Source organism: Felis catus, chromosome B2 (genome assembly GCF_018350175.1).
Source record: "Felis catus isolate Fca126 chromosome B2, F.catus_Fca126_mat1.0, whole genome shotgun sequence".
In the NCBI taxonomy this organism is placed as follows: domain Eukaryota; kingdom Metazoa; phylum Chordata; class Mammalia; order Carnivora; family Felidae; genus Felis; species Felis catus.
In genome coordinates this window covers 80336530-80356051 of record NC_058372.1, presented here as the reverse complement: position 1 = coordinate 80356051, position 19522 = coordinate 80336530, and the positions used below count along the sequence as shown (strand labels likewise).

Here is a 19522-nt window from a genome sequence, read left to right as displayed (position 1 = left end):
GATCCCCAGTGCCTGTGAGAGTAGATAATAGGCATTAAATGCAATTTCCTGGTTTTGATGTTGTGGGTAGCTATGCAAAATGTCACCACTGGAGGGAGGCTGGGTGAAGGGTATTGTTTCCTACAAGGGCATGTGAATCTACAAGGATCTCAAAATAATAGGTTTAATTTAAAAGAAAAAGCTAAATGAAAGTCAGCCAAGAGAAAGGGGCATTAAACCAACACGAAGATACAATGATTAGCAAGACAGGGAGTTTAGAATTGTGGTTAAGGGAGTAAATACATTACAACTAGAAAAGTATATCTGATCATTTTGAATCTTGGATTTTGATATAAACAGAAAGCAAGGTATTGAATGGAGGGCAGGCCAGATGACCATGAGCGACGCTAGCCTCACGTGTTCTGGCTAAGCTGTCAGGCCATAAATAATACGTTCTCATGATGTCTGAAGAGCGCCGTGCTGCTGAGATCTGAGCTTCAGGAAGTACATGGCCTTGCCCCATCCACCAGATGGGAAAACTGAAATTTAAGGTTACTGAATTCTACTCCCTGGGCACCCTACTGAGACAAGGAGGAAGGGATTCCAGGGAGCATATAATGGGGTTAGCAAATGTGTGCTGTTCTGAAAACAACACAGTTATAACATTTTAGGTGTGAAAGGTAAAATATAGTTATTTGCATGAAGACATGAAGTTATTTAATCCATTCTAGAAAAAGCAGGTGAATCTTTGTCTCAAAATTTGGTTAAGAAAACCTGGTCATTAAGCAGCGCCTGGATGTCTCCGTCGGTTAAGCCTCCGACTCTTGATTTCAGCTCAGGTCATGATCTCATGGTTCTTGAGATCAAACCTCATGTCGGGATTCACTCTGACAGCATGGAGCCTGCTTGGGATTCTCTCTCCCTCTCTCTCTGCCTCTCCCCCACCTCTAAAAATAAATAAACAAACAAACAAACAAACTTAAAACATGGTCATTTAGAACTGATGGCCACTTGCACCTTTGACCCTGATGTTTGCACTTGTGGCAGGAATGACCATCATAGTTGGAAATAGAATTAAAAAGCTATTGTGTGTTGCAGAAGGGAAGCATTTAAACACCATCCTGCCCCAAATGGGCAACAGCCATTATTTCCTTTCCTTTGAATGTGCACCTTTGAAGGGATTCATATCTACTTCCAGGGTACAATGAGGATTCTCAGATTGGCTACCCCTATACCAGTCCCTGCCAACAGTTTTGTTCTATCTGTTTGTAAATAACTAGGCTCTTCTTTCAAACAGTTCTACTTCTCCAGACCGTCACCCCTACCCCCTCAATTAGGATGCACTAGCAAAACTGTACTTGAAGTTTGACATCAGCTTGTGATAGTGCCCAGAGTGGGATGGGTTTCCAATTCTCCCCATTGAGCAGCTTTGCTTTCCTGGTATAAATGAATGTGATACTTCTTGGTGTCAAAGAATCAAGGCCCAGAGAGATGGAAAAAGCCACTCATCCCACATCCCATGATGCAAGTGTCTTTCCTTTCATTTGATTCAAGAACACGATACCTTCTGTTTTCACCACCTCTGACTCCTACAGATCCCAGCATATACCTGCCACTGGCCTGCTCAGTCAGCCAAAAAAAGTCATTGCTGGTTCTTCATGGCTAGATTTTATTCTTCCCCTTTGAAGACCAGTGCATCCCTGAGGCAGTGATCCTCATCCTAAAGCAATAGATGGAAACCGTCAGAGACACACCAGCATTTACTGGTAGCATTACATTTTACACTGGTCCTTTAACTTTGTTTTTTTTTCTAAGTGGGCTTCATGCCCAGTGTGGAGCCCAACTTGGGGCTTGAACTCATGACCCTGAGATCAAGACCTGAGCTGAGATCAAGAGTCAGATGCTTAACCAACTGAGCCACCCAGGTAGGTGCCCCTTTTTTTAAACCTCTATTTGTGCTGAACAGTTGATGACATTATAAAGGCTTCTGAGGGTAAAGGAAATTTAAATCAAAGAAAAAAAGTGCTGCCCTACAGACTCTTCTGAAAGAATCTCTCATAATAAACCTATTGACAGGACATGACAGAACACTAGTGAATAAGGAATAGACTGGAGAGTTTAAAGCGATGGGTACTATATTGTCTTTGGCATCTATACATAAACATACATTCATTCAACCAACACTACGCTGCATGCTGGGCATCCGAGACTTAAAATGCACAAGCCTTATCCTTGTAGCTTTCACAGGTTAGTTGGGCAGACGGATGTGCAAATAAATCATTGCCCGGGGGCTGCTGATTGTTATGGACAAGAGAGAGAACACGACTTCACAGCTTCCTGGAAGGAGTCCAGGCCTTGGAACAGCTGGACCTGGATCTGGGTTTCAATTCAGCTGCACTGCATGCACTTTAGCTGTGTGACCTTTAGCTGTGGGGCAAGTTACTTAGTCTCTTTGAGCCTTCTCTGGTTTATAAAATGGGGGCAAACAATAACTTTGCACAGTTGTAGATAAAACAGGTATAGATAATGTGTCTTAAGCACCTGGAATATGGTATGCCCCTTAATGGCACCCACTTGGACTTGGCCCCAGCATCATTTTCATCCACCTGGTCTTCACTGGCTCTTCTACCAACTCACTGGTGGAACAGATCATGCCTCTTCATATCTCCACGCCTCATTTCCACTTCTGCAAAGTATGGGGACAGAGAAGACTCAGAAGCCATTTGGGCTAGAAACACAGACCAGCCCCATCCAATGCTGGGCTCCCTTCTGCAATATCCCAGGCAGTTACCCAATGTATTAGGGTTCTCCAGAGAGACAGAACCAATAGTCTAATCTGTCTATCTAGTCTGTCTGTCTGTCCATCTATCTATCTATCTATCCATCCATCCATCCATCCAATGGTCCCATCTGCCACTGCTATGTCACTGCAGAGCTGGGGTGCTCTCTGCAGTGAGCAGGTCAACAAGCCCTATGAGGCTGCTGGATGGGGGAAGGATAGCCGCTCCTCAATCCTTCTCCCCTCAGAGTGGCAGCAGCTTTTACCCCTGGATTTTCTCTCAGGGTGCACACTTCCTCCCTGCCTAATCCTGCCAGAGATCAGACCTGCCTCAGGTAGTGAGGCCAAGTGGGGCAGTAAGAGGTTGATCCCAGCCCCATCAGGGAAGGGAGGTCTCCTGTGGAGGTGGGCCCAGGTGGGAGTACCCTGTACACACCCATCGCCTGGCGGGTGTCTCTGTGGAGGGGATGGTTCCCACAATTCTTCTTGCAGTTTGAGCTAACAAAGGTGCAACTTTTCTCCTGCAGATGCTGGTTGGTCCTTGGTCCATTTTTCTGGCCCCAAGCATGAATTATTTTTTCATAATAGATGAAAGTTCTAGAAGCATGTTCTGAAAGAGAGAGGAAACAAGACAAATAAAACTAAATAGACTCAAAGGGTTTGTAAAAGTCAGTCCTGACAACCCACCTGGGACCCTGTATATGTCACAGATACCAGGGATCCAATCAAACCCTGTTGCAGAAGACAATTCTAGGTTGACCCAGAGATGAATGCCCATGTAAGAGCTTCTATTCCCAGAAACCTCTGATCCCATCTGCCATCTTCTTATTCTTCTCCGGTTGTTGTTTTTATCCAAAATCCAGGTCTAAAACTATAAGCCAACCTTTTCCAAAGCTCCATCTTTGCCCCTTTTACAATTAGCCAGATTTTTTACTTTGTAAAATGTGGAAAGTGATCCATTGTGGCATATTCTATTTTGCAGTAATCTATCCTTGATCCTAAAAATATGCTACACTTAGTGCAGAAAGAGCAAGAAGTAGCAACAAAGTATAGAAGACGGAACTTGAGTTGAGTCAGACAGGCTTAGGATAAAATTCCAGGTCATTCACTCATCCAGTAAATATTAATTTATGTCCCTGCTATGTACGAAGGACTATGCTTCATCACATCCTAATTGTATGACTTTGGGCAAGTCATCTATTTCTGTATCCATAAAATGGAAATAATTACAGAAAGGAAGCCCACGGCAGTGTCTAGACCACCATCAGGCTCTTAATGAAGTGTGTATCTTTCCTCCTCTTCTTTAGATGCTTTGTTGATTATTCTATAAAACTTCTCAGCCAGGGGCGCCTGGGTGGCTCAGTCGGTTAAGCTTCCGACTTTGGCTCAGATCACGATCTCACGGTCCATGAGTTCGAGCCCTGTGTCAGACTCTGCTGACAGCTCAGAGCCTGGAGCCTGCTTCAGATTCTGTGTCTTCCTCTCTCTCTGCCCCTCCCCTCCTCATGCTCTGTCTCTCTCTGTATCTCAAAACTGAATAAATGTTTTTTAAAAAAAGTTTTTAAACTTCTCAGCCAAAGGGCTCAATAAATTAGTACAGTTCATCCTCAAAACATCCATCCAATAATCCTTGTTAATGCTGAGTCAAAAAAAAAGACCTTCTCTCTCTTTTTTAATGTTTATTTATTTTGAGAGAGTGAGCATGAGCAGGGGAGGGGCAGAGAGAGGGAAAGAGAGAATCCCATGCAGGCTCCATGCTCAGTGTGGAGCCTGACTCAGGGCTTGAGTTCATAACCACAAGATCATGACCTGAGCCGAAATCAAGAGTCAGATGCTTAACTGACTTAGCCACCCTAGCACCTCAAGACCTTCTGAAATGACACAAAGAACCTAGAAGTAATAGAGATTTTAGATTTAATATAATATTAAAAATTCAAAGATGCTATAAACAGGGATAAGAGACCAGGAGACTGGGAGAAAATCTTTCTATGTACATACAAAGAGTTAACATAATATCATATAAGAGCTCCTAAAAATCATAAGAAAAACAAATATCCCAACAGAAAAGATAGGAAAGGATCATTCTTGGTAGAAATACAGATGACCAATAAACATGAACAACCTGACCGGTAATTACAGATGTAAATTAAAATGAAGGGGAACATGTCTAGTTCATCAAATTGCAGGGGTGGGGGGGAAAGATAATGGCTGGTATGAACAAGAATGTCGGAAAAGAGGTACCAATGTACTGATAAGAAAATAAATTGGTGTGGTCCTTCCTAAGCAAAAATTTTCAGCATCTATCAAAATATAAAACATGTATGCCCATTAAAACCAACAATTCCACTTAAAGATATATGAATGAAACATTCACTGCAACATTGTGTGCAGGAGAAAAAAAAAGTTAGAATGGCTAACTGGCCATCAAGTGTCTTATGGCTCATTAATACCATACTGAGGTAGTTCTGGGGCACCTGGGTGGCTCAGTCAGTTAAGAATCTGACTTTGGCTCAGATCACGATCTCATGGTTCATGGGTTCGAGCCCCACACTGGGCCCTGCACTGATGGCTCAGAGCCTGCTTCAGATTCTCTGTCTCCCTCTCTCTGTCCCTCCCCTACTCATGCTGTCTCTCACACAAATAAATAAGCATTAAAAAAAAAAAAAACTGAGGCATTTCCACAAATCCTGACATGGGAAGATCCCTGTGATGTATCATGAACTGAGAAAAAGCAAATTGCAAAGACATCTCCACATCTCTACATGATCACATCTATATTTTAAAAATTAACATATATGTGTAGACATATATTTGTTCTCAAAGATGATTATGAATACCTTGAGAAAGGTAGGGGTGTGTTCCCAAGCTGTTCACAGCAGTTGCCTTTAGGGAGAAGTGAGAACTGAATCTAGATGAGAAGAGATGAATCCTCACATGGTCAGGTTCCTATTTTATTCTCTATGTTCTTTTATATTGCTTTAATTTCTTTCAATGAGCATGTATTACTTTAATTTGAAATACAACAAGTAAGAAAAAAACTGTTCTTCCATGCAAACCATAAATGATGGTACCCCTGGTCTGAGCCACATGCCTCTTTCACCTGGGTCATTGTGTAAGCCTCTAGCTGGCCTCCCTGATTGTACTCTTACCCCTTGTCTTAGTCTATTCAGGCTTCTATAACAAAATACTGTAGACAGGGTGGATTATTTCTTTCCCACAGCTTTGGAGGCTGGGAAGCCCAAGATAAAGGTACTGACAGATTCACTATCTCGTAAAAACCCATTTCCTGGTTCATAGATAGCTGTCTTTTTTCTGTGTCCCCACATAGCAGATAGGATAAGGAATTCTCTGTGGCCCCTTTTATAAGGGCACTAATCCTAATCACGAGGGCTTTACCTTCGTGACCTAATCACCTCCCAAAGACCCCACCTCCAAATACCATCATATTGGTGATTAAGTCTCAACATACGAATTGGGGGGGGGGGGGGGGGGGCGGGGGCACAAACATTCAGACCATAGCAGCCCTATAATAGACTCTCCAGAAAGTGTGTTTTTTAAAATGTATGTGTCAGATCACCACCACCCCTCTGCCATCCAACCCAGATTCCTTTCTGTGGCCTATAAAGCCCCATATATCAGCTCCTGACTGTTTCAACCTCACACTTATCTCTCCCCTCCTTGATAATGGACCAAGAGAACTCTGCAGGGCCTTGGCACAGCTGGCTCCATCAGTCATGCCAAGTCTTGAGGCGGGTGGTGCATCCCAGGCAGAAAGACCAAGAAGTGCAAGCATCCTCAGCTTTTGAAGCTACAAAAGGAGAGCACTCTTTATCACTTGAATGCCCCGAAAATTGGAAAACTTCACAGGACAACCTTCTTCCTAATGCCAAAACCTCCCTCCTCTATAGCCATGGTTCTGAACTCTGGCTGCACACTGGAATCATCTAGGAGCTTAAAAAAAATACTGGTGTCCAGGCTCCATCAGCAGAGATTCTTATGGGGGAAAATTTCAAAGCTTCCCTAGTGATTTTATGTGGAACTCAGCAAGAGAATTACTGCTCCATTGCATCTCTGCATTCAACAATGAGGAAACGTCTCGTTTTCAGAGGGTAGCATGGGTTCCTAAAACTCAGCCAGCCCTCCTCCCCAGGCTCACTTGGCCAGACCGGAAGTCTGCTTTCCATGCCCAGCTAAATCTATCCTCCAAAAACCAACCTTGACCAAAATTATTTAGCAATCAATGAGCTTGGACTTGAAGAAACTGTGGGGTTGGGTGAAAGTAAGGGAAATGTGAGAGCATAAAATCATGGCTCCTCCAAGTGACTTTTGTAACCTTCTAAAATAGAATGCATTTCTATTGCTGGACAATTCCCTCTATGGGACACATCATAAGTGACAAAGCAACTGTGGTCCTACCAGAAGTCATTTCGCTCTGAAATGTCAAAATGCATCTGACTGAGCCCTAAAAATTCTGCCATGTAGGACCTAAGACAGTGTAGAAAGCAGTTTACAGTCCATGTTTTGACCCTAGATGATTATAATCCTGTTTGCTGCACTAATTTCTAATTAAAGATCTCTCTGTTGGCAAGAAGCATGATGTGTCAGCCACAGTGCTCTGGAGTTGACAGCTGTAGCCTCAATCCCCAAGTCTTCCTGCCACTTGGGAAGTGAAGTCTCCTGTCAGCCCTGTAAGAGGTCTGGGGGAAAGTTACCATAAGTAGTAAAGCTCTGTGTCCAAAGACATTATTTGTAATTCCCAGAAACATTAAAAAAAACAAAAAACAAAAAACAAAACAAACAAAAAAAAAAAAAACAAAGGGAAGAAAGTGGAAGACAAAAAAAGAAAGGGGCCTATCATCTTCATCATCTTTTCTCCAAACTCACAAAAATGGCTGGCCTCTCCCAAAAGATAATCTGAGAGATTAAGAAAATCTGTCTCTACTAAACACTACCGTGTCTCCCTCAATTCTCTGACAAAACAAATGCTCCTCTTACATGGAAGCAGGTACAAGAGAGGGAAAATGATTAAAACTGTCTTGCTGACTTCACAAATGTAGGTAAGAAGCACGAGTCACTGGCAAGGTTACTCTAAAATAGTGGTTTTCGGGGCGCCTGGGTGGCGCAGTCGGTTAAGCGTCCGACTTCAGCCAGGTCACGATCTCGCGGTCCGTGAGTTCGAGCCCCGCGTCGGGCTCTGGGCTGACGTCTCAGAGCCTGGAGCCTGCTTCCGATTCTGTGTCTCCCTCTTTCTCTGCCCCTCCCCCGTTCATGCTCTGTCTCTCTCTGTCCCAAAAATAAATAAAAACGTTGAAAAAAGAAAAAAAAATTTAAAATAGTGGTTTTCAACACTGGCTGCACATTGCAATCACCATGAGAGTTTAAAAAATACTAATCCTAGGGGCACCTGGCTGGCTCAGTCAGTAGAGCATGTGACTCTTGATCTTGGAATCAGTGTTATATATATATATATATATATATATATATATATACACACACACACATACACACACACACATATATATGCATATACAGTACAACCTTGGTTTGCAAGCATAATTCATTCCAGAAACAAGCTTGTACTCCAAAGCACTCGTATATCAAAGTGAATTTCAAGAACCATTGGTTCAGTTGTGATCATGTGACATTCAGCATCACACACTACTCATATTGCAAGACATCACTTGTTTATCAAGTTAAAATTTATTGGAAATGTTTGCTCATTTTTTTTTTAATTTTTTTTTTCAACGTTTATTTATTTTTGGGACAGAGAGAGACAGAGCATGAACGGGGAAGGGGCAGAGAGAGAGGGAGACACAGAATCGGAAACAGGCTCCAGGCTCTGAGCCATCAGCCCAGAGCCTGACGCGGGGCTCGAACTCACGGACCGCGAGATCGTGACCTGGCTGAAGTCGGACGCTTAACCGACTGCGCCACCCAGGCGCCCCGGAAATGTTTGCTCATCTTGTGGAACACTCACAGAACAAGTTACTTGCAATCCAAGGTCTTACTGTATACAGTTTACATATGTATACACACATATATATGTATATAGTTCACATATATATACATACATACATAAATACTGATCCTGCATCCCCCCCCCCACCCCAGAGATTTTGGGTTAAAGGAATTGGATGGGTCCTGGCCATGACAATTTTTTAAAGCTCCCAGATGACTGTAACTCGTGGCCAGGGCTGAGAACCCTGCTGTAGTTTGTTATGGGGTTCCAAGTAGCCACACTCTGATCTTAAACATAGTCTCCTGGGGGCGCCTGGGTGGCTCAGTCGGTTAAGCATCTGACTTCAGCTCAGGTCATGATCTCACGGTCCATGAGTTCGGTTAAGCGTCTGACTTCAGCTCAGGTCACGATCTCACGGTCCGTGAGTTCAAGCCCCGCGTCAGGCTCTGTGCTGACAGCTCAGAGCCTGGAGCCCGTTTCAGATTCTGTGTCTCCCTCTCTCTCTGCCCCTCCCCTGTTCATGCTCTGTCTCTGTCTCAAAAATAAATAAACGTTAAAAAAAAAAATTTAAACATAGTCTCCTGAATAGATGGCCGGTCACTGCCAAGAAATGAATATCAGTTTGAAAGAAGTATTATAGGAAAACTCTGAGTAGGATGATGCCTCCTCAAGATATGGCTTTAGTGTGGTAAAAATATCTCTAAACTCACAGGATATATGAAATTGGGATAGAGATTCAATCATCATAGATTTAATCATTATCATTAACAGGAAAAAGCAAGTGTATAAGTTCAACCAAGTGAGCTCAACTAGGGGGATTTCTTTCTAATGGAAAAAAGCTATTATGGGGTGCTTGGGTGGCTGAGTCAGTTAAGTGCCTGACTTTGTCTCAGGTCATGATCTCACAGTCCGTGAGTTCAGGCCCCACATTGGGCTCTGTGCTGACAGCTCAGAGCCTGGAGCCTGCTTTGGATTCTGTCTTCCTCTCTCTTTGCCCCTCCCCTGCTCACTCACTCACTTGCTCTTGCTCTCACTCTCTCTCTCTCTCAAAAATAAACGTTAAAAAAAAAAAAAAACTTTTAAAGCTATTAGGAGCAGTGGATAAAGCAAATGTCATTTTTTCTTTTTCCAGAACTGAGAAGAGTCCACAGTAAATATCCATTATGTCTTAACAATGGCCAGGAAATGCTTATTCCACACTGGCTTCTCAGAGAACAGAATTAAAATCAATACTATATTGATTTTAGTCTTTGTGAAATATATCACCAATATTCGTATATGACCTTTAAATGCCAGAGCTATTAAAACAATGGAGCACACCCTCCTTCTTTAGCAAGACAAGGGCTGCTGAAGGTTACAAATGCTCTCTTTTGATGCATTTTCCACACTGTGATAGAAAGAGCTTTCTAAAATGTAATGCTGATCCCTTAACTCCTCTGCTGCACACCCTCTATGGGTTCTCCATTGCCTTCCCACAAGGCCTCCATGACCCTTCTCCACCCTTCCCTCTCCATAGCCTTCCTACCACTCAGTGCTCCAGCCACATGTAGCTCCCCAGACATCCCTGCTGTGTCACACCTCTCAGCCTTTGTCTATGCTGCTCCCTGTACTGGGATGTCCTTCTTTCATGCACCCCAGTCCTCCTAGTTCTGGAGAAATTCACTACATCTTTCAAGACTCGATTCAAAAACAATAAAAAAAAAAGACTCAATTCAAAAGTAACTTCAACAATGAAGCTTTTCCTAACCCATTCATAAAGAATTGTCCACTCCTTCCTTTGCCTGCGCACTCCTTCTAACATGGCACCTTACACTTGATCACATTTATGTTTACCTGTATAACTTCCCCATCTAGACTCTGAGCCCTTTGATGGGAGAGACAGTATTTTATCCACTTATAAACCCAGCTCTTGCAAGACTGAATGATATAAAGTAAGTGTTCAGTAACTTTATTTCATGAACTGAATTTAACTGAATGTACTGAATGACTGGATTCAACTCTCTATAAATTAACCTCCCTCACCTCCTCTCCCTCTCTCTCAACACACACGTATACACACCAGGAAATTGGAAAGGGACGACTAAGAAGCAGCCAGAGTGGAACATCTCTTGTAATAGTTCTATGATCAGTCCTTACTTACCATTGATGTTCTATACCCAGTGGCAGAAGGCAGAAGCGAGGGACTATTTTCCCGGTGCAGAAGATCCAAGCAAGAGCTGTTCTGAGAACTGAAGCTTCTTGAGTCACTGTGCAACTGTCCCTTTTCAGACAGCAATCTGGACAGAAAGCTGGCCTTGCGACTATCCAGGTGAGATCTGTCTGTCCAGACCCCACTCTCTCTCATGCTGCCATCGCTGTCTCTACAGTGACTGTGCAACTCTGTAAGAGGCTCTCCTGAGGGTCGTAGATCCTGGGACTGCTCCCAGGTTCCTATTGCATAGGATGGGCAATGTCTAGGAGCCATCTCTGTACCTAGCCAGGACTGGGACTTTACATTTTCTAGGCCAAATGAATGGCCTGGTTGCTGTCCCTGGTGCTGAATTCGAGCACTGTCATCCCAGGGACATGGGCTGTGGACATGGAGCTGTCCGCTGTGCTGATCCTTCTCAGTCCACTCTTTTTTAATACAGCAAGGGTCTACTTCAAGTTGCCTGGGCTGTAGGCTTTCACATGTGGTTTTAGACTTCAGCACATTGACTTGAAAGACTTGCTGTTGATTGTTGGCTTGAAGTAAAGAGATTCTTTTAGGCAAGGGAGAGCAAATCATACAAGGCTGGGCCACCGAATATTTTTTCAAATGGAATGGAGTGCCACTTTCATCCTCAATGTCCTCATTGCTGGATTTCTCATAAAGTGCCCTCATGATTTTCCTGATTCCCAGATGAGATATTTCCAGTACATTAAGGAACAAAGAGATGGCTGCAATGCTGTGCATAAAGAGCATGAAAATTGTCTTCTCTGTGGGCCTGGATACAAAGCAATCCACTGCATTAGGGCAAGGAGATTGAGTGCATTTGTAAAGGGGGTGCATTTGAAACCCATAGAGAACATACTGGCCTATCATGAACCCTACTTCCAGCACAGATCTCGTTAAGATGTGTAAGACATAAGTACGCAGCAGACATCCTTTCAGAGGGACTTTATGGATTCTCTTCTGCTCCTCCAATCTCTTCAGCTCTCTATCTATCCTTAGTTGCTCCTCCAATTCAAGCTCTGGATTCTCCATCCGGACTCTAAGGTGTGACTTTTTCCTCTGCCTCTCCTTTTCAAAGGCCCTGAGTCTATAAAGTGCATGGCCCATATACACCAGAGAAGGAGAAGACACAAAGATTATCTGTAAAACCCAGAACCTGATCAAAGAGATAGGGAAAGCATCATCATAACAGATATTGTTGCAACCTGGCTGCTGGGTGTTGCAGGCAAATGCTGACTGTTCATCATCCCAGACATCTTCAGCAGCCACACCCAGTACCAGCATTCGGAAAATGAAGAGAATGGTCAGCCAGATTTTCCCCACTATAGTTGAGTGGGAGTGAACTTCCTCTAGGATGTCACCCAGTAAATTCCAATCCCCCATGGTAAGAGATTAATGTCTGAAACATACAGAAAGTACTGAAGTTAATAGCACCCACGGATATAATGTATAAAGACACAGGCTCATTAATAAAGCAGGTTCTTTTTTCATGTCAGAAAAGCTATGAAGCATTTTCCAGCCCTAATTATTTATAGCCCATGCTTGATGAAATAGGATACTTCCAAGGAATATGATTTGGGAAGAAAAAAAAAAACTCAAGACCCTGCACAATCTGATCCAATTTCCTGCCTATCCTTTCCTTCTCTCTGACACAAAGTTGACTCATTCCATATATGCAATGGCCCTCATATTTGTACAATGCATTCCATCTCAAGTTTTGTTCATTTCTCTGCCCAGATGAGAGGCCCCATTAACCAGACATCCTACATGATCTTACATGAGTCTCAACTTTTCCAAGAAGTTTTCCCTTGCCATCCCAAGTCAGAGTGGTTTTTCCCATTCCTAAATGCCTACACTATTTTTTATACCACTCATTTGGCACTGTGCCTAAAATGAGTTTTGTGAAGGCTGTGTCTTACATCCCTCATCTTGTACACTCTTTGCAGATAGGGACACATTCTATAGCATTTTGTTCTTTGCACACAGAAGGTATCAATAAATAATAGTGGGATGGATCATCTTTCCATTTTAAAACTCGGTTCCTTGACCTTATCACTGGAATAATCATCACACATACAACAAAAAAAAAAGTAAATCCTCATTATGTATTATATTATCCATGCTCCCACTGCAAGAAAACAAATCAGCCAAATATACCCTCTGGAACTGGCACAGGATAGCAGTAAAGATTAAGCAGACACAGAAACAGTACCAGACATGTGATTACATCCACAACGCCACATCTGGAACAGCATGTTTTCATGAAAGCTTTGCTAACTTAGAAGAAAAGTGAATATAAACTGCTTTTCTAGCAAGCTTGGATCCAGGAAAGAATTAAAGCAGAGCTGACATGAATAGGTTATTTGGTTTACCCTTAAAAAAAATGTTTTCAAAGTTCAATGAGATTAAAAAGTTAGATTAAAGGCTTCTAAGATGTAGAAGACTTCCCAATATGAAAGATATGAAGAAAAAACAGGAAAAGTGTTATTAAGTTAAAAACCAATAATGAAAGAATTTTCTCTTCCATAATTCACCCATTCAATAATATTTACTAAATCTTACTATCATCTAGGCATTGTCCTAGATGCCAGGGAATTCAACAGTGAACAAGATATACCTGGTCCAGCCCTCACAGTATTTGGTCAGTAAGGAATCTAACATAAAATGAACAAATCGTGAAAAGAATGGATGAATATCAACTCAAAAATACAAGAGATGGGGCGCCTGGGTGGCTCAGTCAGCTAAGGATCCACCTCTGATTTCAACCCAGGTCATAATATCACAGTTATGAGATCAAGCCCCACATCATTGGGCTCTGAGCTGGGTGTGGAGCCTGCTTGAGATTCTCTCTCTCCTTCTCCCTTTGCCCCTCCTCTGCTTGTGCTGTCTCTCTCTTTAAACACACACACACAACATGGAATCATTACATTTTCCCAACGTATCTCCCAAAAAAATAAATTCCAAGTGGAATAAAGTATTAAATGTAAAAACGCCAACCATAGGGGTGCCTTTGTGTCTGGCTCATTTGGTTAAGCACCCAACTCTTGGTTTAGGTTCAGGTCATGATCTCACAGTTCATGGGATCGAGCCCTGCATCAGGCACAGACAGCACAGAGCTGGCTTGGGATACTCTCTCCCTCTCTCTGCCCCTACCCAACTCTCTCATCTCTCTGTCTCTCTCAAAATAAACATTAAAAAAAATTTTTTAAGTTAACCATATAAGTATTATAATAAAATATGAAAGAATGTTTTAGAATCTTGAAATAGAGGAAGTTTTTTTTAAGCACATCAATGCCAGAAATTATCATTGGAAAAAATTTTTAGATTTTACTGAGCAAAACTGAATGGCAAAACTGGAGCTGTCCCAGAAGGCATTTGGGTCTAGAAGACAATAAAAACAACAACAAAAAATACAAACTAAATATAAACATTTGTGAATAATCACTGAATAGGTAGAGAGGACATCACTCAGGGACAAGAAAAAGTGAGCCAATGACAAAACCCTGAAAAATAACATAGGAGAATACATCTACAAATAAAATACAAATAAAATGAATACAAATAAAGTAAAAGTGAGAAATGGCCAAAGAAAGTTGGGGGGCAGGGGGAGATTATGAAAACAGAGAACCATCACTGAAACTAAAGGATAGAGTTTCAAGGAGAGACACAATGCCAAATACACATACACATACTCCTATTTATATGAATTAAATGTGGGATATACCATGCTCAGGGATTGGAAAGCTCAGTATTTATAAAGCTGTCAGTTCTCCCCAGATGAATTGATTGATAGATTCAATGTGAGATTTTATATCAGATTAAAATAAAATCCTATAAATGTACATATATATGTATGCACATGTATATGGTGTGTGTGTATATAGTAGATATATGTGTGTGTGTGTATATGTATATACACATATGTGTGTGTATATATATGTATATATATGTGTGTGTATATAGTAGATATATGTAGAAATATACACATATATATATATGACTTTGGACTATATGACTATATGACTACGGAGACTTTATGACTTTGAAAAAAATACAGGGCACACACCAGGAAGTTAATACAGGTTATTGGAGGTCTCTAGGAAGTGATGACAGTGGAGGGGGGTAGGGGGAAAAAAAAGGAAAAAGAATAAAGACTCTTCTTCTAAGCAAGTACGACTAATTTTTTATCCAAAGTAAACATTTATATAAATTTACCTGTATATGCATACATATATATAAATTTTTTAAATAAAATATAAATAGTAGATACCTCTCTGAATTTGGGAGGGGTATTAATGAGACTTTTATTTTACTCTATATGCTTGCAAATTGCTTGAAATTCAAAATTAAGAAGGTAGTTACATATACTACTTGTAAATAAAATATTAGATTTAAAAATTTTGGACTTATGCCTTATTTGCTGAAGCAACAATTCACTAAGTTCTATCCTCTCTTAAAGAGTTCAGGTGCTTTCTCATTATTCCTTTAAAAATCTACAGACATTATTCTTTTTTTCAAAAATTTTTAAATGTTTATTTTTGAGACAGAGCAGGAGTGGGGGAGGGGCAGAGAGAGAGACAGAATCCGAAGCAGGCTCCAGGCTCCAAGCGGTCAGCACAGAGCCCAACATGGGGCTTGAACCCACAACTGCAAGATCACGACCCGAGCTGAAGTCGGACACTCAACTGACTGAACCACCCAGGTGCCACTAGACATTATTCTTTATTAAAAATTAATTCCTGAGGAGCCTGCGTGGCTCAGTCAGTTGAACATCCGACTCTTGATTTCAGCTCAGGTCATAATCCCAGGGTCGGGGGATTGAGCCCCATGTCAGGCTCTGCACTGAGCATGGAACCTGCTTAAGATTCTCTTTCCCTCTGCCCCTCTCCCCCATTCGTGCACTCTCTCTTTCTCTCTCTAAAATAAAAAATAAAGATAAAAAATAATAATTCCTTTAGCACTTAAAAAAATATCTAGAGCTTCTATTTTATATAAAAACACTGAAATGGGAAAGTTAACTCAATTTGTTAAATTATCCTCTACTTGGCAGTCCTAACCTATTTAATGTTTCTATTGCCAGTATCCCTTTAAAACTTGGGAATTATTATCTTTAAATAACAAGTAAAGGAAAACTGGTCCAACATGGAAAACAGGAATACAATCATGCATATTGACATGCAAGAGCAAAATCCTTTAGACAAATATTCCTGTTTCCCAAAAGTAACTACTTTTTATCAATAATGAAAACAGGTCCTAGAAATATTCTTGAATTTTATTATCAAATACTAATTTAGCATCTCCCATGTAAAAACTGGTGCTCCTTTCCTGAATTTTATTTCAGATCTTATCTTTCTATCCCCACAGGGATTTCCTATATTTCTCATAAACAAGGAAGTCCACATATTTACCACTTACCTTATAGGTGGTCAAAAATAATAGTAACTGCTCACAGAACCTTAAAGTTGGACCGTGAGTGGCTAATTAGTGAAAAACTGCTGCTGGTTGCAGATATAAAGCGTCTAATCAGCTGGGTGTGGGGCAGGATCCAGAATGAGCACAGTAGTTTTGATCAATGGAGTCTAACCTAGTTCTCTCTAGAGGTCAAAATGTCCTCTGGGGCTTTGCAATTCTCTTGTGATATTTTCCTTTAATTGACCCCATGCCTGAGCCCCTCCTGGTATATCATATTTACAAATGAAAAGTGAAACAAATGAGAATTTTCCTATCTTTTTTGTGGATGATCACAGTGATTTGAGTTTTGGGTGCATTTCTTCCAACCGATTGGGAATCCATGTCATAGATCAATGGGTCACGTCCAATTTCATTCAACAGCTGCCTGGGATGAGTCTTGCCTCATGAAATGTGAACAAGTAAAAATGGAGTGACAATCAAGCCCAAAGTGTTCTTGTAAATCATGCTAGGCTGCAAGTAGTAACATCTCAAAAAGAGATCAATAAACCAGAGAGGGGGCTGTACATGTCTGTAGATTACGCGTGCTACCAATACTCTATTAGGCTGAAACAGGCAGCTCAGGATATCCCCACCCCAACCAACTCCAAGTGGATAATCTGAAAGCCTTAGAAAGCTCTGTCAGATTTTTTTGGAGAAAGTATTTGAATTCCAGAGAGGTCAAATAACTTGCCCAATGTGGACAGAGACTAGGTCTCCTAATTCCCAGTCTTACATAACATCTACATTAGTCACATCTCAAGTACAGTCTTACTGCCATCTTAGAAGGGGTGACAGCAAGGGTGTTACTAGAACTCAATGGTGACTTCAAATCACAGCTCCTATGCACATTTCTGAGCCTGCTTTTTTCTGCTTAAATTTTGAAAGTATATAAAACTATTTAGGGTGGCTGGGTGGCTCAGTTGGTTAAGCATCCAACTTCAGCTCAGGTCATGATCTCACAGTTCGTGAGTTTGAGACCGACATCGGGCTGTCTGCTGCCAGCACACAGCCCACTTTGGATATACTGTCCTTCCCTCTCTCTGCCCCTCCCCCACTTGTGTGCTTCCTCTCTCAAAAATAAACATTTTTTAAAAACTATTAATAGTTCCTATCATCTGCCTATTCTATTTTCACATATTTAGTTTTTAAAAAAGGATAATAAAGGCTAAACAGGTGAGGAGCTCAAATTTCCACTATATCGCACACTAGCCTCAAGTACAAATTGCCAGAATTAACTAGAGGCAAAAACACATGAGGGGCGCCTGGGTGGCACAGTCGGTTAAGCGTCCGACTTCAGCCAGGTCACGATCTCGCGGTCCGGGAGTTCGAGCCCCGCGTCAGGCTCTGGGCTGATGGCTCGGAGCCTGGAGCCTGTTTCCGATTCTGTGCCTCCCTCTCTCTCTGCCCCTCCCCCGTTCATGCTCTGTCTCTCTCTGTCCCAAAAACTAAATAAACGTTGAAAAAAAAAATTTAAAAAAAAAAACAAAAAAAAAAACACATGATGTATTAATATATGTATTTGTATAGTACTGGGCACACTGTCCCAAAAAAGCCCTTGACATTTAATTCTAAAATTCACCTGAAGACTAATGAATGTAATACCTTTAATGCATTTTGTCAGAGTGAAACATTAAAATCATACATTATGCATTGAGTAATTCAGAATGGTACGCAAGAAACTCCTATTAGTTGCCTCAAGGGAGGTAACTGAGTGACTGGGGAACAGGTGGAATGAATACTTTTACACTGAATCATCTGAACAGCAAATGCATTACCTAACTCAAGATAATAATGTTTAAACCAGAAAGTGAGGTTTAAAAAAAAAAAAAAGCCCACAACCCTATGTTGATGTATTTAAAAATCTCCTGCAGGGGCACTTGGGTGGCTCCGTCAGTTAAGTGTCTGACCTTTGCTTTCGACTCAGGTCATGATCTCACATTTGGTGAGTTGGAAGCCCACATGGGGCTCTGTGCTGACAGCGCAAAGCATGCTTGGGATTCTTTCTCTTCCTCTCTCTCTGCCCCTCCTCCACTCTCTCAAAAATAAATTTTAAAATAAACTTAAAAAAAATAAAAATAAACTTTTCCCTGATAAAACAATCTGATCATTCTTGAAGAGTTTTAGCAAGCAGAGGATTGGCACAAAGTCGGCGACTCTCCCATGTCCTCATAGTAATAATGTGAAATGTCCCCATGAGGTAATACTGCCCTGCACTGCTGCTGGGGGGGAGGAGCTCTACGCACTGCCTCATCCCCACCAGCCCAACAGCTCAGCAGGAATTAGCACACTAAAGGATGAGAATCAGTGCCATAGAGAACAAGTTTTGTTTTGTTTTTTCAAGTTCCAACTTTCTCTCTCACCAAAAGAGATGTTGAATCTATGAAGTCACTGGCAGGCCCAAGACACACTCAGAGAAACAGAAGGGAAAAGGAAGTTTAGAAAGAACAAACGTAACAGGATGGAGGAAGGTGCACCTGGAATGAGAGCTCCACTAGCTACTGCCTCCATGCTAGTCAATGGTATCAATACTTTCCATGTCACTGCACTCACAGCTGGTGATATACACTCCCTAGGGCCACGAGGGGTTGTTGGTTTTCTGTAAGCAGCTGTAAAACATTAGAACTGGGAAGGCTGACATAATATCAGTGAACAGAAATTCCGAGTCATAGAGGGTAGCAGCAGCAGAAGAGGAAAGCTCATTTGTGTCAAGTCCTCATCTGCTGAGATTCAGAGGAACTTACAATAAGAAAATAAGAGATTCCCAGAAGAAAGTGTGAGAAATTATAGGAACTGGGTTAACCTATCAGGTTCCTAGCAGAGAATTTGGTGTTCCTCAGATAAAAGGTATTACCATGCCAAAAGATAACCACACCAATTACAGAAAAACAGAACTGCAAAATAAAAGGTCGAGGTGAGTGATTTTCCAAACACCGTAGGGGCGCCTGGCTGGCTCAGTAGGCAGAGCATGCAACTCTCAGTCTCGGGCCTATGCGTTCAAGTCCCGCATTGGGTGTGGAGATTACTTAAAAAATAAAATCTTTTTAAAAAAGTAAAATAAAGGTAGTTCTAAGAAGCATGAAATTAAATCCCACCTTCCACTTGGAAAAACATTCTACGACAGTGTCAACCTCACATTAAGGAATATATGAAATTCATAGCT

General features: G+C 41.6%; 1 protein-coding gene across 1 annotated transcript; it reads right to left on the bottom strand.

The window, feature by feature from the left end:
• Positions 1-2096: 2096 nt before the first annotated feature.
• GJA10 (gap junction protein alpha 10) lies at positions 2097-14053 on the bottom strand. The gene is made up of 3 exons (XM_004001506.6): positions 10858-14053; positions 3195-3368; positions 2097-2665 (listed from the first exon to the last, which is right to left on the bottom strand). Exons 1-2 carry the CDS (start codon positions 12292-12294, stop codon positions 3330-3332), a joined length of 1476 nt encoding a protein of 491 aa, XP_004001555.5. The 5' UTR covers positions 12295-14053; the 3' UTR covers positions 2097-2665; positions 3195-3329.
• Positions 14054-19522: the final 5469 nt, after the last annotated feature.